Source organism: Chamaea fasciata, unplaced genomic scaffold (assembly GCF_029207755.1).
Source record: "Chamaea fasciata isolate MVZ Bird 193981 ecotype frontalis unplaced genomic scaffold, bChaFas1.0.hap1 SCAF_7, whole genome shotgun sequence".
In the NCBI taxonomy this organism is placed as follows: Eukaryota; Metazoa; Chordata; class Aves; order Passeriformes; family Sylviidae; genus Chamaea; species Chamaea fasciata.
This window is the reverse complement of record NW_027094092.1, coordinates 7,691,860-7,718,023: the sequence shown is the minus strand read 5'-3', so window position 1 is coordinate 7,718,023 and position 26,164 is coordinate 7,691,860. Positions and strand designations below refer to the sequence as shown.

Below are 26,164 nucleotides of genomic sequence, written 5' to 3'. Positions count from 1 at the left end.
TGGGCTCTTGAAATAGGAACAGATCCTGTTCCTGAACAATGGTACTCAAGGATACACAGGAGATCCTCCTGTAATTCCCAGGTTAAGAAGCTGAACACTAAAATCGTGTCCCAGCCCTTTTGTATATGCTTTAGAAGGTATTTCTATATCTACAGATCTTAGAGGAATTCACAAATTTTAGGGAGACATTGTGAGAGCCCATCAGCCCATTTACACTGCACTCAAGTTGCAGAACTTCTGGCATATGACAAGAATGAACATGTTGAATTTATGGGTTTGACAGGCAGCAGAGAGCAAGAACTGTCATTTTAGTTCACTTGAAATGGATTCAGCTGAGAGGAGAGAGCACTTGCCCAGGGTGAGACCCTGTGCACTGTGTAGGTGAGGAAGAAGCAGAGTGCTGTGTCTGCCCCAGATCACAGTGGGTAAAACTGTTCCAGGTGCTCCTTGGTTCAGAACTGGAGTTTGGACTGTCGTGCTTATTCACTCTGCTGCTTACTTTCTGGGGGACTGAGGAGTGCCATCAGACTGTAAAAAATTAAATAGCTTATTTTGTAAATTTGCAGCTGATCACTTTCTTTTGAGAATGAATCTGCTCTCTCAAACATGCTGAAAATAATGGCAAGTCATTGGCTGCAAGAGAAATTGTGCTTACTGGTACCGTCCTTGCAGTGCCGTGATGACTTGTCTTTTGTGTGTTGTGATAAAGTATTTTTGATTAATCTTAACCATTTAAGCCCATCTAACAACATAAATGAATAGTTGGGTAGTGAAAACCAGAGACCATCTACTAATTATCAGAGGAAGAGCAGAAACAGCTTTTGGTTTAGATTTTAAACATCGTTACATACCAGAGGCATAGAAATCAAATCTAAGCCTTTTAAAGCGAATAGTTTCTAAATGGCAGATGAAATAATTTAATTTTTAAAGCTTCTCTTTGTAGCATCTCATTAAGAAGTTCTCACTTAAAAGAACCACATTATTGTTTCCAAAACAAGATCTTTGCTGTCTTGATAATATAAATTAACAAAAGCTTTCCTTTTTCTCTCTCTTCAGTACATTTTCTCAGAATAGCTCCTGGGGCCTGTGTCCTGCAATTCCCTGTGCCCTCTGATCCCCATCCAGAGAAGCACTTAAGTGTACAAATAGCCCTGGTTTTGGTGGCAAGTGGGCAACTGAGCAGGAGACCCTCCCATGTGTCCTGACAGCTTCCACGCCTCTGTGTCCAAGGGAAATCTGCAGCAGCTTCTCACCCTCCACAATGTTTTCTCCACCTGACACATTTAACAACACAGCCCTGGTGTTGCTTTTTATCTTCTTTTTGCCAGGGTCGGGATTAAATGCACAAGATGGTATTTCTTGTTCGGACTCAGATGTTTATTAATTCTTATCCTTATTTCAGTCTCACAAACTGTGAGTTCTACAGCACTTCCAGCTAACAAATTAAAAAATGGCCCCTATCTCTCTCTCTACGAGGCCTTTTAAGGATAAACTGTCCAATTAAGAAATGACACCTAAATTATTTTTACTTCTAACCCAATAACCAACCACCTGTGGCCCGCAATGCGGACTCTTCAATCCAATTACAAAATACCACCCAGACCCATGAAGAAGAAGGTGAAAAAGAAGGACTCAGCCTATGCCCTAAAACCTCCATCTTGCTTTATGTATATATTACTATATTCTAAAGCCTTAAACTCTAAGTTTTCCACCATGTGATATTACACACTCTTATTCAAACTACACACCCATAATCCCAGTGCTATCACTCAATTTTGGGAGCATTTTCCACAGCCTTTGGTGAAATGCAGTGTTTTCTTGGGGTTCAGTGCCTGTCAGCAAAGAAAGTCTGAAATTCTCAGTGACCAGGGTTCCAACACCCTGCCCCTTCATTCACACATCTGTTTTAAGGGGTTTTAAGGGGGTTTTAATGGTTATTTAGCTGAAGTGGAAGATCTCTGCCTTTCAGGGAGCTTCTCATGAGCTCTGCTCCAGTGTAGGCTTTGCCATCCAGTTTGGAAGCAGTGTCTAACGGCAGTTGAGGATTCCAGCGCCTCGCCAGTCACAGCACTAAATCTTTAAAGCATCACCCAGTTGAACCCTGGGAGCTTGTGATTGATTTCAGTCCAGCAATCACTCAGTATTGACTGACTTGAGCGGGTTTTCCGTCAGGAGCAGGGCTGTTTGCGGGAAGTTTCATGTTTTTCCTGTGGCAAATAAACTCAGGGACCCTATAAACATATTTCAACCTCAATGTGAACAATCTGATGTTAAAGAAAAAAAAAAAAGCTTTTAAATCCCACGGATTGTATGTGTGTAGTCTACTAATGTATTTCCTACTAATGTAAGTAGGAAAACAAATGCTTTTCATGACTCGATGATTACAGGGAAGTATCTTTCCTCTGAAATATGGTATTGCTGTCAGACCAAAACAGGGAGCTAATTTCAGCTTTCACCCTTTTTCGAGTGCTCCTTCTGTTTCCTTGCACCACATTTTTCTTGCCACTGCTTTCTTTGTTACTTTGTTACTTTTTTTTTTTTTTAAGTCCTTTTTAAGATTAAAAGGAAGGTGAAAGGAGGATATTACAGAAACAAAGACCAAACTGGGTAGAGAAAATGTTCCAGCTATCCACAAGCAGGAAATCTGAGCTCCTCTGGAACCTGAATGAGTCCTGGAGCAGCCCCGTTATTTTTATGTATTTATTTCCCTCTGACTGTTCTGCCTGCTTTTCCCACATTATCATCAAAGTGGCCCCAGAAGGGACAGTTGTGAAACAGAAATTATCTGTGAGCAGAGGAACAAACCCAGAGCTTTTGTTAAGCTCGGTTTTAGCAAAAACAAACAGCTTTAATTGCCACAAGTGCTTGCAAATGTTGCTGTTCTCTTCTAAGTGCGTTTTAATATGGAAGGGAGAATGGGGAAAGGCAAGAAGAGATGTTGGTGGCAGCTCCATCTCATTGAAACTTGGATTGAGGCAGTGGTGGTGGTGTTCTCACTCTTCCTACCCTGTGCCCTGGCCAGACTGCAGATAGGTTTGCCGCACTGAAGGAAAAAATAGTTCCTTCCCCTGGTTCACATGAACTGCTTTGAACTGGAACAGATGTGGATGTACAGAACTGTCTGCTCACAGCGACTGTTCCATTTATAACCACGGGTTTTCTATTCAGGTCTCTTTATCATTTTAACTTATTTTCTGTTTCCACGTCCTTTTCCACAATAAAATATTCTTAACTAAATGGGTTTTCAGCTCACATCCAAAGCCTTTGCTAGTACTGTTCCTTGCATGAACTTACAGTGCCAGCATTATTGATCAGTGACTTTTTGCTGCTAGTGGTGCCCAGTGGAGGCAGGGTTGAGTTTGGGCTTGTGGGCTATGTAAGATGGGCTTCAGAATATCAGTTTATTCCCAAATCAGGGCAAAATCTGGAGTCCAACGGTGTTAAAATCTCACAAGAGGTGTTTGTAATATCCAACTTCCAAACGGCGTTCCTGTTGATTTTCTGCTTTGTTGAACTGTGTTTGCCTCTAGTGTACAAAATAAGTTTGTGTGCAGCCCAGACTAGAAAGGTTCCAGTGAGTACAGGTAAGAGATTTGCATTCAACCACAAAAATTTGGTCGATGGTGTCGGGTTTGCTTTGTATTTTCCATGAACTCGTACTTCAGGGTACATTCATTCATTGTTTGATTTGATTAAATGCTCAATAATTAATTCTGCCAATGCTCTGCTGAGTAAGAGGTGAGTCCTGCAGTTTCCACAGGAATGTGTCCTGGGATGAAGAGGAGATGAAGTAAGGGATGAAATTGGTATTGGTTTGGGTAAAACTGATCAGTTTTGCCTCTCCAGTTCTGCACTCACTTGAGCAGACCATGTGGCCTTTATTACAAAATCAGGAATTCATTTTTTTAGAGTTATTTCAGTTTGTTCTCTGCTTCTTCTATGAAAACAGCCAGTTGTTTGTACGTTGGCGACATGTACACGTGTCAGGTTCTTTGTTTTAGTTCATTGCTTTCGGTTGACACAGAAAACAAGGCTTTCATCAGAGTTGTGGAGACAGATAGGATTTTAATCTAAACCATATTAAAAGGCAAAACCTGCTGGGACCAGGTTTTCTTAAGGTTCGGCTATGAACTGCCCCCTGCACTTCCTTCTGGGAAGGCCAGAAATTTTTCTTCACTTCATGTCTGAAGGCACTTTTCTTTTCTGGTTGACTCAATAGCACTGGGTGGTAGAATCCCCTGAAGCAGTGCTGTGTTGGTGTTGGGATACTCTGAGGAACAGTCCTGGAAGGCAGGGAATTCTGGTTCCCTGGGCTATGGATTCTTCACAGCATTGGGAAAGAAACATTTTGCTGTTGTTGGGCTACCGTCACATCACTCAGGTTGCATTGAGACAAATGCAAATAAAAGTAGATACAGTGTGGAAAGAGAGTTTCAACTGCTCCCCAGGAAGAGATAATGAAGAAACAAAATGAATCTTTGTGCTGAATCTGGTCTTAGCAATGTTAACAGGTAGTATCTCTCTCCATCTGTCCAGCTGATGTGGTGTACACTGGTTTCTGACACACAGTTTGCTCTTGCTCAGACTTCAACTCTTGTGTACTTCCCCTCCTGGGTGCACCTTCCAGCATTTCTCTTGCTCTTTTATCCTTCCCATGATGCATACACTTTCTATTTCAATAGCTGTGTCTTGCTTTATTTGCTCAGTTTAATTTTCATTTAAAGTTTCTTCTCAGTAAAAAAGTACAGATATTCATCTGCAAACAGTTTTTAAATCTCTCTGAATGTTTTTGGCTGCACTGCAGAGGAAACCCTTTCCAGATTTCCCCCACAGCAGCACTTTCCTCCTGAGCCCTCCTGGTGTCCTTGCTCCACTCTCCCGCAGTTTTAACAAGAATTAAAACTTCATGAGAACATACCCAGAGCACAACCACATCAAAGCTGTGGTGGGAGCCCAGTTTTCCAGGAGAGCTGGCCAAGCCTGTTGTTTCAGTTCCAATGTGATATGTTTTGTAGGGGCCCTATGTGCAACGCTCGGCACTGGCTGGACAGCAGACACCGAGTTCCCAAAAGCTAATTGCTGTCTGGGCTGAGGCACCACCTCCTTTACCCATCTCTGTAACTTGTCCATGTGAGTTGTTTCATCCCCTCTTTCACCAAAGCACCACATCGTTTGTCTGGTTTTAATACTGACCAGTAGTGATCCCTCAGTGTGAAGAATATGCACCGGAGGAAAATCTGTTTACAGTTCTTTGATAGATCAGTTCCAGTTTTGTTCACATTTGCCAGTTTTATTGACTTTATTTTTGAGGGAAAATAATTACATGGAGTCTGGTTTTAGTCAAAGACTTCTCTGGTTTATGTGAGGAACTGGCAAAGACCTGTCACATCCGAAGGGTGAAATCGGCTGGGGGAAAGAAGTGTTCTTTCCCTGCAACAAATAAATCAAGAGCTTCCACCCTCCAAGAATATACAGTAACGTAACACGTGTGGGCACTAAGGATAAGCAGACACATCAACAGAGGGAAGTCTTTGACAAGTTTTAGGTGTGTCACTTGGCCATGGGATATATCTTAGTAGACAGTCTGTCACTTTTATTCCCTAATAACTTTTTGACAAGAGACAGATAATACCACAGAGTTTATTTTAAGGTAGATTGTTTAATTTTGTGTCTGTTCGTTCTTTCTTTCTTTCTTTCTTTCTTTCTTTCTTTCTTTCTTTCTTTCTTTCTTTCTTCTCTCTCTCTCTCTCTCTCTCCCTTTCTCCCTTTCTCCCTTTCTCCCTTTCTCCCTTTCTCCCTTTCTCCCTTTCTCTCTTCCTTTCTCTCTTCCTTTCTCTCTTCCTTTCTCTCTTTCTCTCTTTCTCTCTCTCTTTCTCTCTTTCTCTCTCTCTCTTTCTCTCTTTCTTTCTCTCTCTCTTTCTCTCTTTCTGTCTTTCTCTCTTTCTTTCTCTCTCTTTCTCTCTTTCTCTCTTTTTTTTTTTCTCTTTCCTGAATTTTTCCCTTTTTCATAAAAAAAGCAATAGTGCCCTGGCTATTTGTTAAGCTTCAGGGTATGGGGTAAGTAGCTGGATATATTTGGGGAGGAAGCAATGGATGCAGAGAGCAGCTGGATGCTGCTGGAGTGTCAGTTCCTTGGATGTAGATGTGCCCCCTGCTCCCATCTCTGTGCCACACGCTGTGCCCAGGAATGTAAGAGTCCTCTTGGGACCCATGTGGGAGCATCAGGGCGGTCCAGAGAGGCTGCACCTGGGGGAAAAGGGATCTTTTTTAAAAGTTGTTGAAAGGGTAGATCTGTGTGATGTCTCTTTTCCAGCTTCTCATCTTACACAGCCTGATTTGTTTTACATCTGTGGCATGATGGACAGATAATTTTTATTTTGGGAATATTTACTTGCCCCGTTTGGAGGACGCAGAAATTCGCTGTGGGAAACCCGTGCATTCCTACAGGCTGGATCTCCAGGCCTGTCTGAGGAGGGGGCAAGGAGTCTGAGCCCAAACAGAGGGAGGATAACCTAGCCCTGAAGAGTTTTGTTTCATATTCATAACATCTGTGTTCCACGCTGGTCAGTAAAATGTGGCTTGAGAGGCTGTTCTTGTAAAAACATGCCAAAGTCCTTCCTGAATCCATTATGATGTGCTTTGGTTGGTGTTTTGTAGTGAGGGTTTGTCAAAATTTGTGTGAACAAGGGTTTCACTTTGCATTTTCTGTATTTTAGTGGTGGTGTACAGTAGTGTGAGATACGATCAAGGAACCCTGTTAAAAAAAAAAAAAAAAAAAGGAAAGACCCATCTTGCTTCACTGAATTTTTCCAGTCAAATGATGAACTTGGCCCATGAGGGTTATTACTGCAGCATTTCTGAGCCCTTACATAAACAGGGTGCTTTGCTTTGCTTTGCTTTCCATTGTGTGTGGTTTCAGGAGCAGAGACCTTACAGCAATACCAGCTTTAGCTCATTAGGAGATCTTGCCCCATCCTCAGCATTCTCTTCCTCAAACACTTGATCAATCACTTATTGATTGAGTCTGCTACATGCAGTCTTCGCCTTTCCTTGGACCCAGCAGTGCTGTTTCATTCCACCCTAATTTATTCTACAATCTTACAGCTTAAAACTTCAATCCTGCCATCCCTTTCTCTATCCATGTAAAACTTTAACCCACCAAAAAGTCCACATAAAAGTGAACAGATGGATGTGTACCTGAATGACTAAAACCTGCTAAATCTTTCTGAGAGCACTTATTCATTAAGTGCTTTATTCCTTATGAGGGAATAACTCACAGCCCTACCAGGACAAATAAATGCTGCCATCAAGTAGAAGTCAGTGCAGAATAAGTGAAACTGATAGTTCACCAAAGTATGTGCTGTAGTTTGGAAATGCCTGTGAGAGGCTGTCACTAAGGACAGGCCAAAAATGGAACCTGGAGGAAAAATTAGAAAGGAGGTGGAATGTTATTATAGCTATTATTATAAACACAGGGGGCACTCTGATATTGCTATTCCTCTTTAACATTTCCATGTGAACGGGGCTTGCTGCCTGGGAGTTTGCTGCATGGGCTCCAGGAACCCTTTTTTGGGATAGAGGAGAAGGTGCATGTTGTCTCATCAGATTTATGTGTTCAAACATTGAATTTTGACCTTAAGAGTTATGGACTGTAGGATTTCTAATATTTCTGTAACCAGTAGGCAGGTAATTGATTGAAAGAAATATGGGCTGGAAAATATTTGACTCCTGACTGCTTCAGAAATGTGAAATCCCTGAAATCCGCTCCTGGAATCACGCAGTGTGTGGACACGGTCTGACATCCAGCACACAGATGGCAAATGTTTTTGCAAAGGGTTTTAGAAAAATATTTCCACCTCTGTTTTCCTTGGTGCCGGCTGCTGTTGCACCCTGAAAATAAAATGAGACTGGTTTCCTTTGCCTCTTAAGGAAAGGAAACCAATGTTTGTGGTGGTGCATGTTCAGATTTCATGTGCTGCATGTTTGGGTGGCTCCAGAAGCACTCCAAGGCCAGGGGATGGACTCCAGCAGGAAATAAATTGTGTGGGCACCAGGCAGGAGCCACCCTGCAGGTGACAGCTGTGCTTTGTCACCTGGGTGAGAGGAGCCCAGCATGGTGGCCCTGCTGGTGTCCCAGCATGGGAGGTGGAGCAGCACTGGGCTCTCAGTGCTTATTCTGTGTAATTAAACACTCCAACAGCACCAGTGGGCAGCAGCTGTTTTGAAAATGACATGATGGACGCTTGTCAGGACATTCTGGTGGCAGCAAGCCCATGCATGCTTGCAACTGAGAGTGCCCTGTGTCCCCTTTGATGCCCCACTCTGTGCCCTTGGGTCAGATGTCCTTAAGGGTGGCCAGATTAATGAGGACTGCTGGTTGATTTGCTTAAATTTGTAAAGCTGTAGTTCCTGAAGCGTGGATATAACAGGCACATGAGCAGCAGCTTCCAAGGCTGTTCCCATGTGAATCTTTTTTTCCCAAAAAAAAAATTTCTTGGAACTTGAACCAGTGATGTCAGTATGCTCCCCCTTCAGCTTTTTGTGTGCTCATCCCTGGAGCTGTTGTGCACTCTCTTAGCCCCCCCCTTCAGCAAAGTTATTAAAACCAGCGAGCCCCAGGCTCTTCTCCATCCTCCAAAGTGTTTAAATTTAAAGGCCAATTTCACAAACAGTCCAATAGGTGCTGGCACATATTGTTCCTGAAGGCTAATCCTGGCAGCACGTGCTGTCTTGTAGTTTAGAGAGAGAGAGTGCTCTAAAAATTTATCTTTATGTTAATTTTTTGTGGAGCTCATGGACCTCTTCCAGTTGTGCTCTCTGTGCCCCCAGATGGGACTTTCATAGGAATTTTAAACTTCAGAACATAGGAGATGTAAATAGGAAAGGGGCAGGGTGCGGAGGGAGCACTTTTTGTTGTTAATAGCATTTCTGAATTTTCATGGTAATTTGAAGATTATTGCATGTTTTTTGATGCCCACCAAAAGTCGCATCATGATACTGAGAAAATCCACTTCCCATGGCTTGTCTTCTTGGCTGCCATTTTCAGAGAGTGAAAATGAAGTGTATCACATGGACATTATTTCTTGTGTAAATGGAGGAATTGATGGTGCTGTTGGAACAGTTCTTTCCTGCCCTGTGGTGGCTTTTGTCTTCACATATTTTATTCAGCTGCAGCCTTAGAAAAACTTCAGCTGTCTTTTTAGTTGTGCCTTTAGCTGTCTTTTTAGTTCTTTATTTTGTGTTAGGGCACTTTCTGGTGAAGGGTGTTACAGGAAAATATTTTACTGCTAAACAGGAGTGTAAGGAAGTATGTTTAGAGAAGCTTGAAAGTCTCCAAATTTTGGTCCATTTGCCTTGTATTATTCTCCATCCTGTCACTACTGATTCTTTTGAGAGCATCTTTTCAGCTTGGTCCCACAGTTTAGTCAGTAGTGAACCAGACCTACTCATCCTGAGAAATCTTCATTAGCATCAGCAAGACAAACAGCCTGCTGAAACATCCACAGGTTTGTGTTCTCCTCAATCAGGACTGACACGTTTTGCCCTTAGTGTTGTGCTCACTGGTGGGAGCAGGAGCTGGCAGGGTGATCTGGGCTGTGCCCATGGCTCAAATTGCACTGAGTCAACAGGCACCCCAGCCAATCCAGGCTGCAAACTGAATTACTAACAATAATTTCAGCAAAATTTGGCATTTGGGTTTAGCGTGTGTGAAGGAGAAGTGGTTTTTAAAGCCTCTTCAACAGGAGAGATTTAACTGAAGAGCAGGAGTTTGGGGTTTTTTGAGTTTTTTTTTTTTAATCCATGTTTGTGTTCTGCTCCACCGTGTGTTTATTTTAAAATCTACTTGTGCATCAACACATTCTCAATCTGAAATGTAGATCTCAGACTGACATGTTTTAAATGTTTGAACTGCATCCAATTTTAAAGTACCACGGTTATCTAAGAAGTACATCAAAGTTTCCTTCAGTGTTCATTTCTCATTATTATCTGTTCTGGAGCGCTGATTGTTTTTCAGTACAATTAGTGTAAGTTCTCCTTTTGATCTTCATGTCAGATGTGCTCTCATGTTTACAGAGAAGAATCTCCTCCAGGTTTACTCCTCCTAAGTTTTACTATCTAAAAACCAAACTTCTGCCCTGATTCCACAATTTTAGGTATCGGATCTGTGCAGTGTCAGGCCACTCAAAAGTACTGGCTTCATTTTCTTTGAGTACAGTCACATATGGTTTGTATTTCCATCAAATTCCTTCAAAAAAAACACCCAGATGAGTTAATGGCAGCTCTGTTCCTCTATGCCAGCTTTAGGCTGGACATGGCAGGACAGTTGATAATAAGATCTAAAATAAAGCCTGCTGATGACAGATTGCCCCCCCAAAAATTTCTTGAAACTTGAACCAGTGATGTCAGTACACTCCTCCTTCAGCTTTTTGTGTCTGTGCCTGTGGAGGTTTGGATCTGGTACCAGCAGCCTTAAATCTTGCATTGTTAAAGCAGACTTGTTGTTGCTTATCTTACTGGAAAAGGATGTGCTCCCAGGACTGGAGACAAGAACCAGACAAGTGCAAAATCCTCCATCTGGGCAGAGGTAATTAGCCAGTTAAATGGCAGTTCCTCAAAGAAGGGTCCAGGACTCATAAACTAAACATAAATCCACAATATCTCTGTGTAGCGAACATGTGGTAATACTGCTCAGGGCTGGAAAAGCCTGGACTACTTTATCCCATTTCAAGCATCTTTTCAGAAGAAAAATGTGTAGCATACAGCCTAAAGCAACAAAAATGAAATGAAATCCAGGGAAATATATCTTGGAAGAAAGTAGAGGAAGAGAGGCATCTGGCCAGTGGGGTTTGCAAAGTTCCCTTTGGGTTTCTGGGTAGAGTTGTTGGTTTTGGGGCAATATTTATCATCCTTGTCCTAGTGTGAGGTGCCTTATGCTGATTCTGAATTTTTGTTTGTAACTCAGAGAGAAAAGCCCATCCTGACAGGAGAGGAGAGGGAACAGTGGGAAACCCTCTGTTCACGCATGGCCTCTGTGCCAGCTGCTCTCAGGAACTCCTGGGGTTACCATGTCCAAATCTTTGCTATTTCAGGCAACCACATAAAAGAATCCCATTCATAAATTTCTCAAGTACCATTACAAAAATAGTTTTGTTTTACTTTATTTATATATTTATTTATTTTATTTATTTTTTGCCACTATTGCCCTGGCATGAACCTCTGCTTTGGAGCTTCATCTCTAATGACTGCTTTTGAGTGTTTTACATGTTAATTGATCGCTTGGGCACTTTATTTGTCCTTCATTGCCCTTTGTCTTCTTGACCACCCAGTATAGGATGAGAAAGTGGGTAATGAGGGGGCAGATTTTTTAGTTCTTTTATTGTGTTCTAGGAAAAGAAACTCCTCCCTCCATCACTGCCACAACCCCCTCTGTCATTTTGCATCTGTTTAAATTTGAGTTCCTGTGTCTGACACAGCGGGTGAGGAGTGCTGCGGGCAATATCCCAGAAAAAAAGCTGCTGTTGCTTGTTCATCTTCACTGGACATACCCTAAATTGTAATTTTCCTTTTTCCGAGCTGTTTCTCACAGAGGGACAGTTGTACTGACACAGAATGAAGGAATCCTGAGGCACCAGAGGGTGCTGGCAGGTGACAGACAACTCTGGAGCAGATTAGGAGCAGCCTGTGTTTGAGCAGGACATGTTACACTGTGCTGGGAGCTCTGACAGGCTCCTTGAGGATCTACAGGCATGAGAAAGATATTTTTGTGGGTGTTCCTTGAAACAGAGGAGTCGTGCTGTGTTTGGGCACAGGGTGGACAGGGAGTGGGTGTGCAGTTTGACCTTAAGGTGTTGGCTTCCAGTTGGTTTGACACTTGTTTTCTGCAGCTCTGATCTGAGAGCTCCTCTGCCACCAGTGGTGGCAGGAAGTTCTCAGCACAAAGTGTCTCCCAAAACCAAGACACTGGGACTTGAGCAGAAGCAGATTCAGTTTTGGCATCTAAAAATTAAGGAGAGAGCAAACTCTCAGTAAACAGTGCAGCAAATTATATCCCTACCCACACCAGAAGAGCATCCAGCTCAAGGGCAGAATGGGCCGAATTTGTAAATCTTCCAGCCCAGTGGTGTTGGTGGATTGATGAAAGATAAATGGCTGTCTTCACCAAAAGATCCCTTTTTCCCCCCTTTCCTTTTTTTCCCCTCAGGCAAAGCAGCAGCACAACCAGTGCCTTTGGTTGTGCTGCTACAAAGTGTTTCCACATTTAAACAGTGCTCCAGATTGTTTATTGACGTGGATAAGTGATACAGCATCCGAACCTCTGGGAATCGCACCAAAACTTTCCCAAATAAATAGGCACAAAGGAGGGAAGCCAAACAGGATATAAGTGCTCAAAAGACTCAGGGATCGGGATCGGCAAGAAGTGTCCCTTCCCGTCAAACCAGCAAGTCATTGTTTTACCATGAAAAGTAGTATTTCAGACACAGATTTTTCTGCAAATGGCTGATTTTTTGCTGCCTGACTTCTTAAATCTTGCCTAAAAGGTTGTAAGCTGAGTCCTTTCTAAGACCCTGATGGCTGATTACAAGTGTAAAGATTAGCAGAGAAAGCACTCGATGTGGGAATTGGTTCTTGAGCTGGAGTAGCTGTGGTAATGGGGGTTTTTCCACTGGAACATCATGTTCAGGAGTGACAACCTGGGTCTGTAGCCATTTCCTCCTGGGAGAACTGCACTCAGTCCAAAAGCTTTGGGCGGAGTCAGCTCACACCTACATTTACACTTGCTCCAGTTTCCAGTACCATTGCAGCATCCAGCCTTTCAGAAAATACAGTTTTGTGCTGTACCACTGTGGGATGTAAATCAAGAAGACTTGGCTTTTTGCTCTGAAGTTTCCCTGAAGGATCTTGTTGGACTGCCTGGAGGTGTGCTGCGCTGGCATTCGCTGTCCTGCCTGTCTCTGCTCCCAAGGACAGGCAAAAACCAGCCTGCAGGGAGAAAAGGCATAAAGAATTCAAACTGTTGATCCGAGTTGCAAATACTTCCAGAAGGAATACAGTTAAGAGATGAGAGTTTTCAGGGAGGAAGGGTTAGTTTCACCTAAATAAAACAAACAAACAAACAAACAAACAAAAACTGTGTTAAAATCAGGCAAAGAAAACAAATAGAAACAGAAACATCACAAGTGTGTGTTGGCTCAGAGGGATGTTGTGGCGAGGGGCCCACTCCTCTGTCCATCCTTCCCCCTTGGAAAGGTGCCTTGATGCTGAATTGGGCTGGAGTCTGACAGCATGAAAACAAAAATTTACCCCATCAAAAAAAATTTTTTCTCACCCTTTGCAACCGGTTCAAATATTTTAAATATTGTCTGCCCCCAAACACAAAAAATGCATTGCGCAATATCTTAATAAAAACCAGAAACTGCTACAAGCCACAGATATCCAAAAGGTCAGTAAAGCAAATGGCCCAAGGATGTTGCTATCATGTTATCTCAGTCAGATTTGAAATCAATCAGAACTGCAATACCTTTGTTTTTATTAAGCTAGTTGCTCTCTCTTCCTTAAAAATACCAATATTGACATCATTTCTGCAGTCAGAGCTTTCCCTTCTCTCCATCAGCAACACATTTATTGCAGGTTTAAAAGCAACCACTTCAAGATAATTTCCAAAGAGCTTGAATATTAAAAAAAAAACAAAAAAAACCCAAAACAAAACTGAAATTGCAGGGACTGTTCATGAGACTAGAAACCTAGCCAACAAAAATGTGTTTTGTAAACTGGTTTAACAAACCCACCAGCACAGAGTATGTGCTGTTAAAAAGCAATCAAGTTTGTAAATAGCCATTTACAACGTATTTTGAAAAAGTTTGTGGAATAACAGGTACTGTCCTTTAGTGAATCCAAAAAAATTACTTTTCTAAAGTTCATGGTAAAACATAGGGCTTTTTTTTCATGCAGAGTATTGTTTTTCTAAGTGTTTCAGTGCTTGAAGATAAGCAATATATTAAAGTTTAATTCCATTTATTCTGTTGTTTAGGGGTTTTAAACACAGAATGGATAAACATTTACCAGATAAATGAACAGCACATTTTCCTTTCTCAAAAAAAGAGAAGACAGAAAGTGAAATATTATTCTGCTAACCAAAACAGAAAAAACCCACAATCAAAACTTGTCTTAGGCTTATAAACTTAATCACACTTTAGGGGAAAATAAATTCCTTTCCTAAATTCTAGGATGAAACCTTGACCCTGCATAAATAACAACGTTACATCCTCAATGTCTTTCTCAGGAAATATGAAAACAAATAATGTTTTTTCTCCCTTTCTCTCTGTGTTGATGTCAAATGCTTGCTCTTGGCAGGAGCTGCTGTTTCCTTTCTTACCCAGAATATCTTTGGGCAGGCCATCACTGACCATGTGCCTGTGATGAATTTTGGGCTTTTTCATGGTGGAACAGCTGCAGTTTGGGAATTTAAAGAAGATTTGGCTACAGAGAAGACATGCTGTTTGAAAATATAGAATTTCTAGTTTTGCTTGTTTGGGCCATACTTTTGTGATGCCCAGAGGTGTTTCCCCAGCTAAGGAGGATTCATTTCTAGTACTAAAGAGAGAGTGTTGAGGGTTTGTTGTGGGAAGAATGATGCCCCTGTGGTGCTGCTTGTGATGGTCTGGTGATGATTTCTCAAAGAATAATGAACAGAAAGACAGCAAAACAGGAGAGTCCTATCTCACACTTTCTGAAATAAAATACTGGACTAGAGTTGGCCTTTATCATTTCTGTTTTCATTGGTGTTTTACACGGTCATCATAATTGCAAAAAAAAGGTTGGTGGGCTTTTTTGTTTTGGTTTTGGTGTTTTTTTGTAGGACATCTCTGAGTTTGCCAAGATGTCCTTGTTTACACACAGATTGAGCACAATGATCCTTCAAAATGGGTCTGTCTTAGAATCTTGTGATATTAACTACTTGGGTTTGTTGTTTGTTTTTGGAGGGGAGCAGTGTTCGGCACATGCATCTTGATGTAGAAATCTGCCTCTTTAAGGTCCATGCCTTTGGGATGGACTCTGAGTTCCTTTTGGAAAAGTGCTGCTGCAGAACAAACAGGAACAAGTTAGGAGTTAAACTTAGACATTTGGATAGAGATTTTGGCCCAGCTGCCTTTGAGCACCTGCAGCAACCACAGAGCCCTCCACACACTGCTTCTTTCCATTGTAGAGGTGATAGCAATTTCATGGCAATTTCCTCTCCCTTGTTTTTGGGCAGCAGATGTGGGTTGACCAGTGTACCTTTGGATAATCCAGGTTTATTAGTAAGCCTGTCCCCTGTTACAAAACCTACAGGTCAGCTGTTTATACTTAGACTGGAGCTTGACTGCTCCTTTGATACGAAGATGTATTACATAACAAATGCTCCTTAAGGAGGAGATTTGGTGAGCCTGGGCTTAGCCCTGCTGTCGTTCTCAGCTTCCCTGCTGAGGGATAAACTGCAAAGAATGTCCATCCTCAACCATTCCAAGTGTATTTTTCACCTGGGGGCTCTCAAGAAGCCTTTCCAAGGCACTGGCCCACTCCTTCCCCGTGCTGGCCCCAAAGGGAAGCTGTCTTTGCTGCTGGATCAGCTTTCTGCTCCAAGAATTCTGCCACTCAGGATGGGGTCTCTGGGAATCCTAAGCAGGGGTGTCTTGTTTTCCTGCAGCGTGTGTTTCTGCATCCCCTGGCACGGGGAGAGCTGGCTGGGACATGGCACCCTCCCAGATCTCAGCTCTTTCTGAAAACCAAGGAGCAGAGTGCCTGGTTGCATCCACAGTTCTTTGGGCTTCTGCCTCTGCTGTGCCTCGGCTGGGTTCCTTAGGACCGGGGAATGCAGGGAATGGCATTCCCATGGATAGACAAGAGTTGACAGAGCTTTTCCCACTCCCTGATTTGCATTCCCTTGCTCAGGGAGGGAGATTCTTCCAACTGCTGGTGGAACTTGCCCCCTTTATTATCTTATATTGGTGTTGTTCCAAGTTAAAACTGCAGGGCTATGAAGAAAACTCAGGAAAGCCAAGCTCTTACTCAGGGCAGGATTTGGTTGGATTTCCTCAGGGAGCACAGAGCTGGGATTTTGGCTGGGTATCTCCCAACCCCATCACCCCACCACATCAGCTCCACCTGCCTGGGCACACCCAAAAAACATACATAAATAAGGTGGAGCTCTGCCCTGCAAAACCCAGTCCCAGTGACTGCCTCTGTCAGCTCAAATGCAGAAAAGCAATTTTCTTCCTGAATGTGATGTCTGTGGCCCAAACCCTCTTTATCAGGTGAGCAAAGCCTTCCAGGACATCCATGACTGGGTTTATGCAGCCCAAACGCCCTTGTGGCTTTGCACGGAAATGTAAACACAAGTGCAAATGTCTCAAGATTAGGACTTTAAATGGGAAACCAGAGGGATTAAGAGCAGCTCTGCCAGTCAGCACGTGTACCATGGCCTCAGCCCCAGGCTGCAGTCCATGGCTGAGATTTTAGGATAAAACTGTTACTTTTGGATCCTCATTTCCAAATGTTTGGTATAAAGAGCCTTTTGTTACAGCCTGGTGAAGGAAAATATACATTATATTTTAAATGTATCTAGATATATTTTATATTTAGACTCTGGTAAGAGTTTAGGTATCCACTGTCCCAATAAATACCAATTCTCTCACCATAATCTCTTTTTTTGTATTTTTTCCCTTCATCTTGCTGCTCCCATTGACAAAAACTACCTTCCCTTGGAACACACCAATAAAAATAATGAGCATCATAACCCTGCAAAACATATTTAACAGGATTCACAAAACATGGATTCAGTGGTTCTCCCATGTCTAATTTTGTTTTCACCATAACCTTGAGCAGAGTTTTAGTGCTGATCTTTGTGCAAGAGCAACAGAAGCAAATAATATTTTTTCTGATGCCTGACAGAAGAAGAGTGCTTCACTTAGGTGTATTAGAAATATGTCTGAAAACAGATTTACTTAATAGACCATTAAACAGTTGTTGGTAGTTGTGGAGAAAAAAGTGAAATTTGTCTTGGGATGGGAAGAGGCTTTAAGTGTTTTCATAAAATGTGAGATTTGATTGGGCCTAAAGGAACAGGCTACTGCCTGTTAGTAGTGTTATGGTAGCCTGTAGTGTTATGGTAGAATTAGTATTTTCTAGTTCTTTACAGGGTGTTGAAAATGCCATTTCAATCAAAATGCTCATTACCTTTACAGGTTATAGGTGGTTTTGCTCTTTGTTTTTACATTTCACAAGGCTTGTGTCAGATCAGACACGTGTTCAAGCCCAGGGTGGCATCCAGCAGACAGGGTAAATAAATCTTTAAAAACAAAAATAGACAGGCATAAATAAAAAAATGATGTCATGGCTGTGTGTCCTTCTAACCTGCTTTGAATATGTTGTTGATAATAATAGATCAATAACTTTAAAGCTGTAGACAGCCTTCCAGGAAAGCTGCAGTCCCACTCCAGAGCCCCACCATTCTCAGTAGTGAAGAACAGAGCTAAGCCAGCTGATCATCCAAATAATCCTGCCAGGAGCTGAAGTTTTTCCACCCGTGTGACTCCCAAGCACCGGACACAAAGTGTCTGAATGGGCTCTGCCCTTCAGTGTGAGTTGTCAGCATCAGGCACATCAAGGTCATCCTGCTTTGAAAGGATTTCTCCTCTGCAAAGGAAACCATCCATGGAACCCAAGATTTATTTCACAGTTTGAGCTTTTCTTTTTTAATGGATTGGGTCATAACATCATGCTTGATTCATTAAGGTAATAACCAGCACAGGCCTAGGCTACAAGTTTTAAAATAAATGCAAAAGTAAAGGAGATGGGCGAGTTCCAAAGCGTCCTACTTAGCATGGTGCTGGAGAAGATGGAAGAGGCAGGGTTCACCTTTCTGCAGATGGAAGAGCAGGAGATATCAACATCCCCGCATCCCTGAAAGGATGGACAGGAGGTTCCAGCATCCCCAGAGGTGTTAAATTTAGAGGAGGTGGGCTGCCTTTTCCAGCAGCCCTTTTCCTCAGGCCGGTCGGTCGGTGGTACGAGAGAAACCTGCTGCCTCTCCACAAGCAGCCCAGCTCAAGGCAACATCTGGCTGCTCACAGCTGAAGAGACAAGGGAAAATTCACATCAAATTGTGCCTGAAGTGGAGCTAATCAGCGCCTGATGTCAGGACTTTGAGCAGAACAAAAGCTCAGAACTTGCGCGGGCGCTCCTTGGAGAGCACGGCAGCTCCTGGCCGGGCTGTTGGTCCGGGGCCAGGGCCTCGTAAACAGGTGTCAGCATCCCAAAAAAAGAACTGCCCTCCTTGCCAGCAGCGGGTATCCTCGCTGGCATTCCAGCATGCTGGCTGGCATTCCCAGGCACGGCTCCTGGGGCCAGCGGAAGTGACCGACCTGCTGCTGGGGTGGCACTGGGAGCCTGCTGCCACTTGCCTGGCCTTGTTTTTCCTGGGGTTTTGACCTCCAAATCTGACAGCCTTGGAGGGTGTCTGAGGAGGGGGAAGGAAAAGGGGAAGCGATAGGCGAGTCACTTATGAGAATGATGGTGTTCTCTTCTTGGGATTAAGCTCTAGCTTGGAATTTGGGAGATGCTGGAGGTGGAGGACTGGGTGAGGACGTGCTGAAGGAGGATCCTGCTGCTAGGGGGCAATGTGCAGCAAGCAAAACCCCACTAAAGGCATTTTATCTCTTATCAAATTTTTCCTCAAGAAAAGAACGTAAATCCAAAAGTTATCCAACATATTGTACACACTAATGGTTTTTTTTTCTGCAGAAAGAGCATATTATAAACAAATATTCAACCTTTACTTACAGGTTGTGTGTGTATCTTTCAGCATATGTATCTGTGTGTGTGTGTGTGCGCATGACTTTCTTAGTAAGCTTCCTGGTTACTTGCATGATTCTTACTTTTTCATTCTGAATTATGTATCACAGTTTATATAAAGCAAAGAGATAAGGATGTGGACATTTAAAAGCCTCGAATCACAATGTCTTGTAACTATTCTGCTGCTTCCCTTTTGGGAACAGCTGGGACAGCTACCTCAGACATCTTTGTGACTTTTTTTTTTGTTCTACCGCTTTCTTAAACCTACTCTCTAAAAAAAGAAAACAAGAGGAAACAAGGAATAAAATAAAAAGAAAAAAAAAGGGAAAGCAGTTTCAGTGACATTATTGGTTTCAGGTTGAGCAGGGAAATAGTTGTTCATTTGTTTAGATGTGCTCATGCTGACTTGATGATGCTTATTTTAGAACTAGTGCAGGGTATTTCTTTAGGAGTTGCATTGTGTGAATGCAATTTTAAAATTCGTTTTAATGACAAAAATATTTTTGCCAGGGAATATTCAGTGTCTACACATCGTTATGACTATAATGTTAATAGTTGATTGAATAATGGAGAAAATACATTGGTTTCTACAGCAGGTTTTTGGTTCTGATTCACCTGGTCTTCAACATCGAGTGAAGAAGCATTGTCTGAAAGAGGAAAGGTTACAGCACAGTGTGCCAAATTTCAGTGGTGGAAAAATGATCATTAATTAATTAGTGTTAATTCTTGCAAGATGAGGTTGGGAATTTTAACAGCTGCGACTGAAATTTGAAGTGAGGAGGAAGTGGTTTTGAGTTTGAGGGGTTTTTTTCTTAGTTCAGTCTGGTTTCCCATATTGTTCAGAGTGAGAGACTCAAGCATTGGGTTTGACTCTGTGTCCCAGCAATATCAGGGACTTCTGCTGACTCAGAATCCATGGGGGTTTGGGATCATGGATTTTAAAGCTGTCTTAAAATACACTGAGTGCTTCTTCAAGTCTTTGTTGTAGTGTTTTCTGCTTAATACATAGAAGAGAGTGGGTTAGTCAGCATTAGAAGGCAGCAAAGCCAGCAGTTTTCACAATGCTCTCCTCTTTCAGTTCCCAACAAAGAGATTAGGATGTCAGTCTGAATTAGGACATTAATATTCTTTGCACTCCTCACCTTTCCTCTTCCTTCTTGCCATAAATAATTCTGAACCAGAATTTATTTTGAGATTAAATTATTGTTCTTGTTTAATGTGATTAACATAAAATATTCATGGTTTTAAGTCTTTGAAATGCTCTACTCCATGTTAAAAAAAAAGGTTTTGTGTTCCGCAACGGAAGGCTTTGCCCTCTGCCAAATCAGCACAAGTGAACTGCTTGTAATTCCTGGGTATTTGTAATTACCAAAGTGGTTTGGATGGCTTTACTTAGTATTAAATCCTGACATCATCCTTAAGTGCAGAAATCAAACTTGCTGTCATTAAGATCATATCAAGAAAGCTCTCACAATTCACATATTTTCCAGTAGCCATAATAAACCAAAATTCTATGATTCATTGCCTACCTGAAGCACTTGTTCTTTCCATTACTGCCAGGCTACTGATGTGTAAACAGAAATGTAAATACCTACTTGTGTCGGGGTCGGGAGGGATTGTTTGGGCTTGCACAATGGTGCTGAATCATCTGAGCAGGTCTCCTTGTGCTCCATGCTGGGGCTTAACAAATGCTGCTTGAAAGTACAGCTTCAGAGCACAGGGAGGTCCTTTGGGCCCAGTGAAGCTTGTGATTTTCTCCTCTGAGCCTATTCCGTCCCAGTGGTGATTCCTAAACTAGCGCTTTTCAGTTCACAGCTCCATTGTTCAGATTCACAGTCAGTTAAAGGTGCTTCTCTTCTAATAGCCTCTGCAAAATTCTAAAATAACTGGGTTTTACTTCGTACAGGAGTGAAAAGGAGGGAAGAGAGGACTTTTACAGCACTTAATCCACTGTTTTTACAAAGTTGCTTCCAGCATCCTTCCAAATAAAAATGCAGGTTGTTACGAAGTTCCAAAAGTTGTATTATTTTATGAGTACTTTGCAGCCACAGGATAAAGGCTTGAGCACACAGGATTCTGCAGCTGCGCACACTTGTTTCAACTCCCAATGTTCAGGGAGCCTGACTGTCTGTGCCTGGAAGTGTTGGGTAAAAGAGACCATACACATGTAGGGAATAGTTACAAACATTCGCGCTGCTCCCATGAGCCAGCAGATTTTTGGCTGCATCTCTATATTTGCCCCCAAAAAAGCACCTTGAGCTGTTACAAATTGCTGTTCAAGTGGCTCACTGAGTTTGGTGACGCTGCCCTGAGATCACATGAGTTATGCTGTCTGTCTTGAGGGAAGGACTGGAAAGTGTTGAAGAAGAGACAAAATCAGCAGCCCAGATCTGCAAAGGTGTGGGTGTTACACACGTGTAATGTGCACATGAATATGTAGAGGGTGATTGCTGCCCAGGTTTTATGGTAAGGTCATGATGGTAATGAGCACTGGTTATTCCTATGAAAGCAGCTTGGGGCAGCAGATTGCCCAGAACTGAAATCAACATTCACAAACTCATGGTGCTGGCAAGCTCCAGAGGAGCACAACTGCAAATTCCACAGAAATATGTCTTTCACAACAGTAATGTTTACCTTGCTCTGATAAGCTCAGGATATGTGCCAAGGCTTCGGTTTCATCCTCCTCCTCCTCTGTCTGCTGCAGGTTGTTGTTGTCCCTTCCCTGCTGGTTCCTGCCTTGTCCCCACACAGAGCCTGATCAGAAGTGCAGTGATTATTGCAATGCCCTCCCAACATTCAGATTGGGTCAGGTGGCTTGGGGCCAGGTGTGGTCAAGCTCTGACCTTCTCCAGGGATGGATGGAGATTTGTAGCTACACTGGTTCCTTCCCCATCGTTGTTAGAATATATATATATATATATATATAGTCATAATTTCCCTTGTTACAACTTGTGTCTGTAGCCTCTTACCCTTTTTTCATGCACCTGTGAGAGGAATCTGGCACGTATCTACTGTCTGTACCTACTCAGTTGGTAGTTGAAGGTAGGAATGGGACACCCATCATTTGCCCTCCCTCCTCTGGGCTGCATAAGTGGGGGGCTTTTTTGGATTTCCATTTTTCCAACCTGTCAAGACTCCTTGAAGTGACAGCCTTGCCCTGGAGCTTATCAATCCTCCTCCTTGGTTTCACATCATCTGCAAATTTGCTGGGGAGTGGGATTTTCCTTGTCTCTTCCCTTGACATTCTCCCTGAAGTTCAACCAGACCCAGACAGGGTAATTCAGTTTCATGTTTTTTGTTGTTGAGGAAAGATAATTTAATATCCATAAATTTTACAATTCTTGTTTTATCTTCATTCTTTAGATGAGAAAGCCCTGCTCCTGTATGGTTAAAAAAAAAAAAAAAAAGGCACAATGCTGCAGTGTTTTATTTCAGTGTCAAAATTAATAAAATCTTGGAACACTTTGCCTTCTATTGCTTGCATAAGTGCCCATATGCAAACACCAGTTTGCATTCTGTCACTTATCTGGTTGCTCAGTTTGTAGTGAAATTTTTATATTAAATCCTTTAGCTACCTATATACTTAAACAGGAAATGGAAACAATTCTGATGTCTTCATCAGAAGCAGGTTGAGAGGGAGAAACCTCCAGATTTTCAAGACTGCTTAAATAAGAATGGTTCAGTAAATCAGATGCAGGATGTAGGTACTTGAGGGGAAACCCTTAACTTTGTTTTTCATCATGAGCGAGTTAAAGGAAAAAATGCCTCCTGAAAAGAGAGAAGCACCATGGCACCTTACCCTCACCGGCAGTTTTTCCCTTTCCCCCCCTTTTTCCTCCTATTGCCAAGAAATACAGTCATTCCACGAGCCCACAGAGTTAAAACATCCTGACACACCAGTACAGGATAAAAGTTAACTGAGCACTCTTCCTCTGGAGGAGGAGGAGACCCAAGTAGGGCTGAAGAGGGCTGAGGAAAGCTGAGAAGGGAGGAAGGGGGAAGGGGTGGGAGCCCTGCCCAAGGGCTCATTGGCAAGAGAAGGCAGGAACAGGATACGTTTCAGCTTTTGGGTGGCTCTGGGAGGAGCAAGTGTTGGGATTAAAGTGTCTTGATAAAATTGTTACCTTCATTCTCAGACTCAGACAGCGAGTTTCATGGGGTAGATTTTCTGCCGGAAGATCTCAGTGAAGCTCCAGAGGAGACAGGAATGAGGGTGAACAAGAAGTACTCCTGTCTGCCTGCTGAGGAGAAGGGCATCCACATCATCAACATCCGAGCGATCGAGGACATAGGCTATGACCAGCACGAGAGCACGGTGAGTAGTCACAGCCTGCAGGGTCAGAACAGACACCCTGCACTTGGCCCCTCAGCTTACTTCTCATCCTTTCCACCCCCAGGATGCTCTGAAACCCTCTCCCTCCGTTTTTTCCAAGGTGCTGGGAAGGATTGCCACCAGGCACAGTGCATGCTGTTGTGGTGGGGGTTGCTCTTGGATGTGTGGGAAAGGGAAACTGGTTTAACCTGTAGCATAAAATGGGGCTGACTCTTCTCAGAGTAAGGAATCTGGCAATAAGGCTGTTCAAGCTTTACATCTTCTTGCCAGTGCAGAGAAGAACAGAAGAGAATGTCTAAAATTTCATGCCAAAGCCAAGGTGGTAACAATTAAGTGGTCTTCTGTAGCACAAAATAGAGATTAGATTTCCAGTGTCATTAGTTGCTCCTCGGTTAAATTCTTTAACACAAATTTTAAAGGAAGTTAGTAATATGAATACCCGGCTTGATTACGACTTAGTTATGTAATTAAAACATAAAAAGAAGTTTTTTAAGGTGGAGTGGGCTATACAACAGATTCACTGGGGAAAGAGGTACCAGAAAAAGCAACATGTGATTTATTGTGCTTGTGCTTAAAATTAGGATGGAGCATGGGGGAATGATTCTGTCAGGGTGTTAAAATCCTCCTGCTGTGGCGAAACTGAAATGACTTTTTTCAGTCTCATCCACAGCTGAAGAGACATGAGCTTTACATGGTCTAAGTCAATGCAACTCCATTTAAGCACAGCAGCACTGCAAGAGAACATCTGGCCCATGAGTATCTTTCAGCATTTATACCCCATCCTTAAAATAATCTGACCATTAATTTCTCCAAAACAGAACCAAGTTCGGCTGCGTCCTGTTTGCTGTGGGATATAGCAAACAGAACCAAGTTTTTTTTGCTGCTTCCTGTTTGCTGTGGGATATATCTGTTCTCACATATAAATGAATTTGTTGAGGCTTTAGTAGCCATGGTTTGGCCTGTTTTTTCAGCAACTGCTGTTTAATTAATTAGTAACATCAACACATCTTAAAAAAATTAGGCACAATCCAGTTAGTTGCCATTTGTTAATATTTTGTTTCTACAGAAATTTGCATAAGTGAGTTGCCTGCCACAAGCGGACTCTCAGCTTGCTTTAAAAAAATGTTCACAATTCACAGGTGTGTGTCATTAACCATAAGGCAATTGGAAAGTAATCTTCATGAATGGTCTTTCATATCAAAGTTATGCTTACAAACTAAATGAGAATATCTAGGTAGGGCACAAACATTAACAGACTGTGCCCTGAAGAGTTTGACATGGCTAAATAACCTCCCCTATTTTCATGGAAGGGGAAATAGAGGCAAGAGGACAATGAGTGAACTCCTTGGTGGCTCCAAATGCTGTATTATTTTATTATAGATTTATTAACTTGGTGTAAAGGGTTTAGGTTAAATGGGAAAGAGGGATGAGATCCTAAACGAGAGAGAAGCAGATAGCAAAGGCTATCTAAAATAACTTACATTTAGTGTTTTATGTGTGAAATAAGCAGGTGTGCACATCCCAAATAGATTTTAGCATTTTGCAACCAATGACCAATTGCTCTCTTTTGGAGCACAAGTCCCTTTCCCTCTGTGGAGAATGGACGTTCTTCTATAAACTTAAAAGCCAGAAAAGTTCCCTGGACACTGAAAAGCCACTCCTGTGATGGGTATTTTTTGTAAAAACAAATACCAGTTACTAATGAATTTTTTTTTTTAACTAGTATGTGCATCTCGAAGGGTAGAACTGTGAATTATGCATGAGAAGTGTCATAAAAGTAGAAATAAGTTAATTGTTAATACCTTTTGTTTGTTTGTTTGTTTCTGCAGTTGCCATGTGCAGTTTTCAGAAAAATGCTTGGAAATGAAATCGTGTTTTAAGCCTTACCTTTCATGTATCTTGCACCACTTACCTAGCATTAACTCAGGCTGGGAATAAAGCCCTTGCCACCATCAGATTGCATAGTGACATAGGTTTTATGAGTGGGAAAAAGAAGTGGTGAACTCAATAATCAGTGACCCCACTTCCCTGGCCACTTTCCATGGTGTTTTTGGCTGTGCTGCAGGAGCAGCTGGCTCCCTTCAGTCTGTATCTAAGATGATCTCTTTCTCAGATGATACGGACTTGCAATGATAGATAAGAGAAGTGAGAAATGTTTCCACACGATATTAATCTATTTGTCAGAATTGCAGCACTGCAGATGTCATGGGTGGAAAAGGACAGACGATCTTAGTGGCAATTAACCCCCGAAGGAGAAAACCAAACCCAGCAAGTAACTGACTTATGAACCAGTGTGCTGGTGATTAGATTAAATCCCAATCATGCAATCTATTTATTTCTGGCCAATAAAATCCCAGCTGGCTATCAGTAAAATTAAAGGTGTTAACTTGCAAAAATTTTTCAAAGTAGCACGGGGGGGGGGGGGGGGGACGACTCCTCCCATCTGCTGGCTGTCTGGAGAGAGGGCATCATGTGCTGCAGGCAAAAGGAGCCTTGACAGGAGAGGATGGTCTGTCTGGTGCTTGTGTTGGGTTGTGCATTCATTATTCTTCTCTCCCCTTCTCTCCACACCCCCATTACCCACTTCCAGTTATTAAATTCCCTATCCAAAAACCCGGATGCTGACTGCAAATACGGGCTCTACTTCAGAGATGGCAAGAGGAAGGTGGACTACATCCTGGTTTACCACTACAAGAAGTCCTCGACCGGGAAGGCTCTGGCCAGGAGAGCTCAGCACAACGATGCCAGCATGAGAAGCACCAAGCAGGACCAGCCCCTGCCGGGGAAGGGGGTGCAGCTGGAGATGGGGGAGAGTGAGCCTCACATGGATTACCACGAGGACGACAAGAGGTTCCGCAGGGAGGAGTATGAGGGGAACCTCGTGGAGGCTGGGCTGGAGCTGGAACGCGATGAGGACGTAAGGATCCGCTTGGAAGGGTTAAAGATAGAGGGGGGGATTGGTGGCCGGGTCCTGGGGGATGCTGAGCTGTGCCTGTGAAC

At 42.7% G+C, this 26,164-nt stretch overlaps 1 protein-coding gene across 2 annotated transcripts in view; it reads left to right on the top strand.

The window, feature by feature from the left end:
• The window catches only part of ANO1 (anoctamin 1), a 72,803-nt gene that overhangs the window by 8,678 nt on the left and 37,961 nt on the right, over positions 1–26,164 (top strand). For both annotated transcript variants that reach the window (XM_066187449.1, XM_066187448.1), the window contains exons 2-3: positions 22,968–23,146; positions 25,755–26,081. In XM_066187449.1, coding sequence (XP_066043546.1) covers positions 22,968–23,146; positions 25,755–26,081 — 506 coding nt within the window. The remainder of the gene's footprint in view (positions 1–22,967; positions 23,147–25,754; positions 26,082–26,164) is intronic.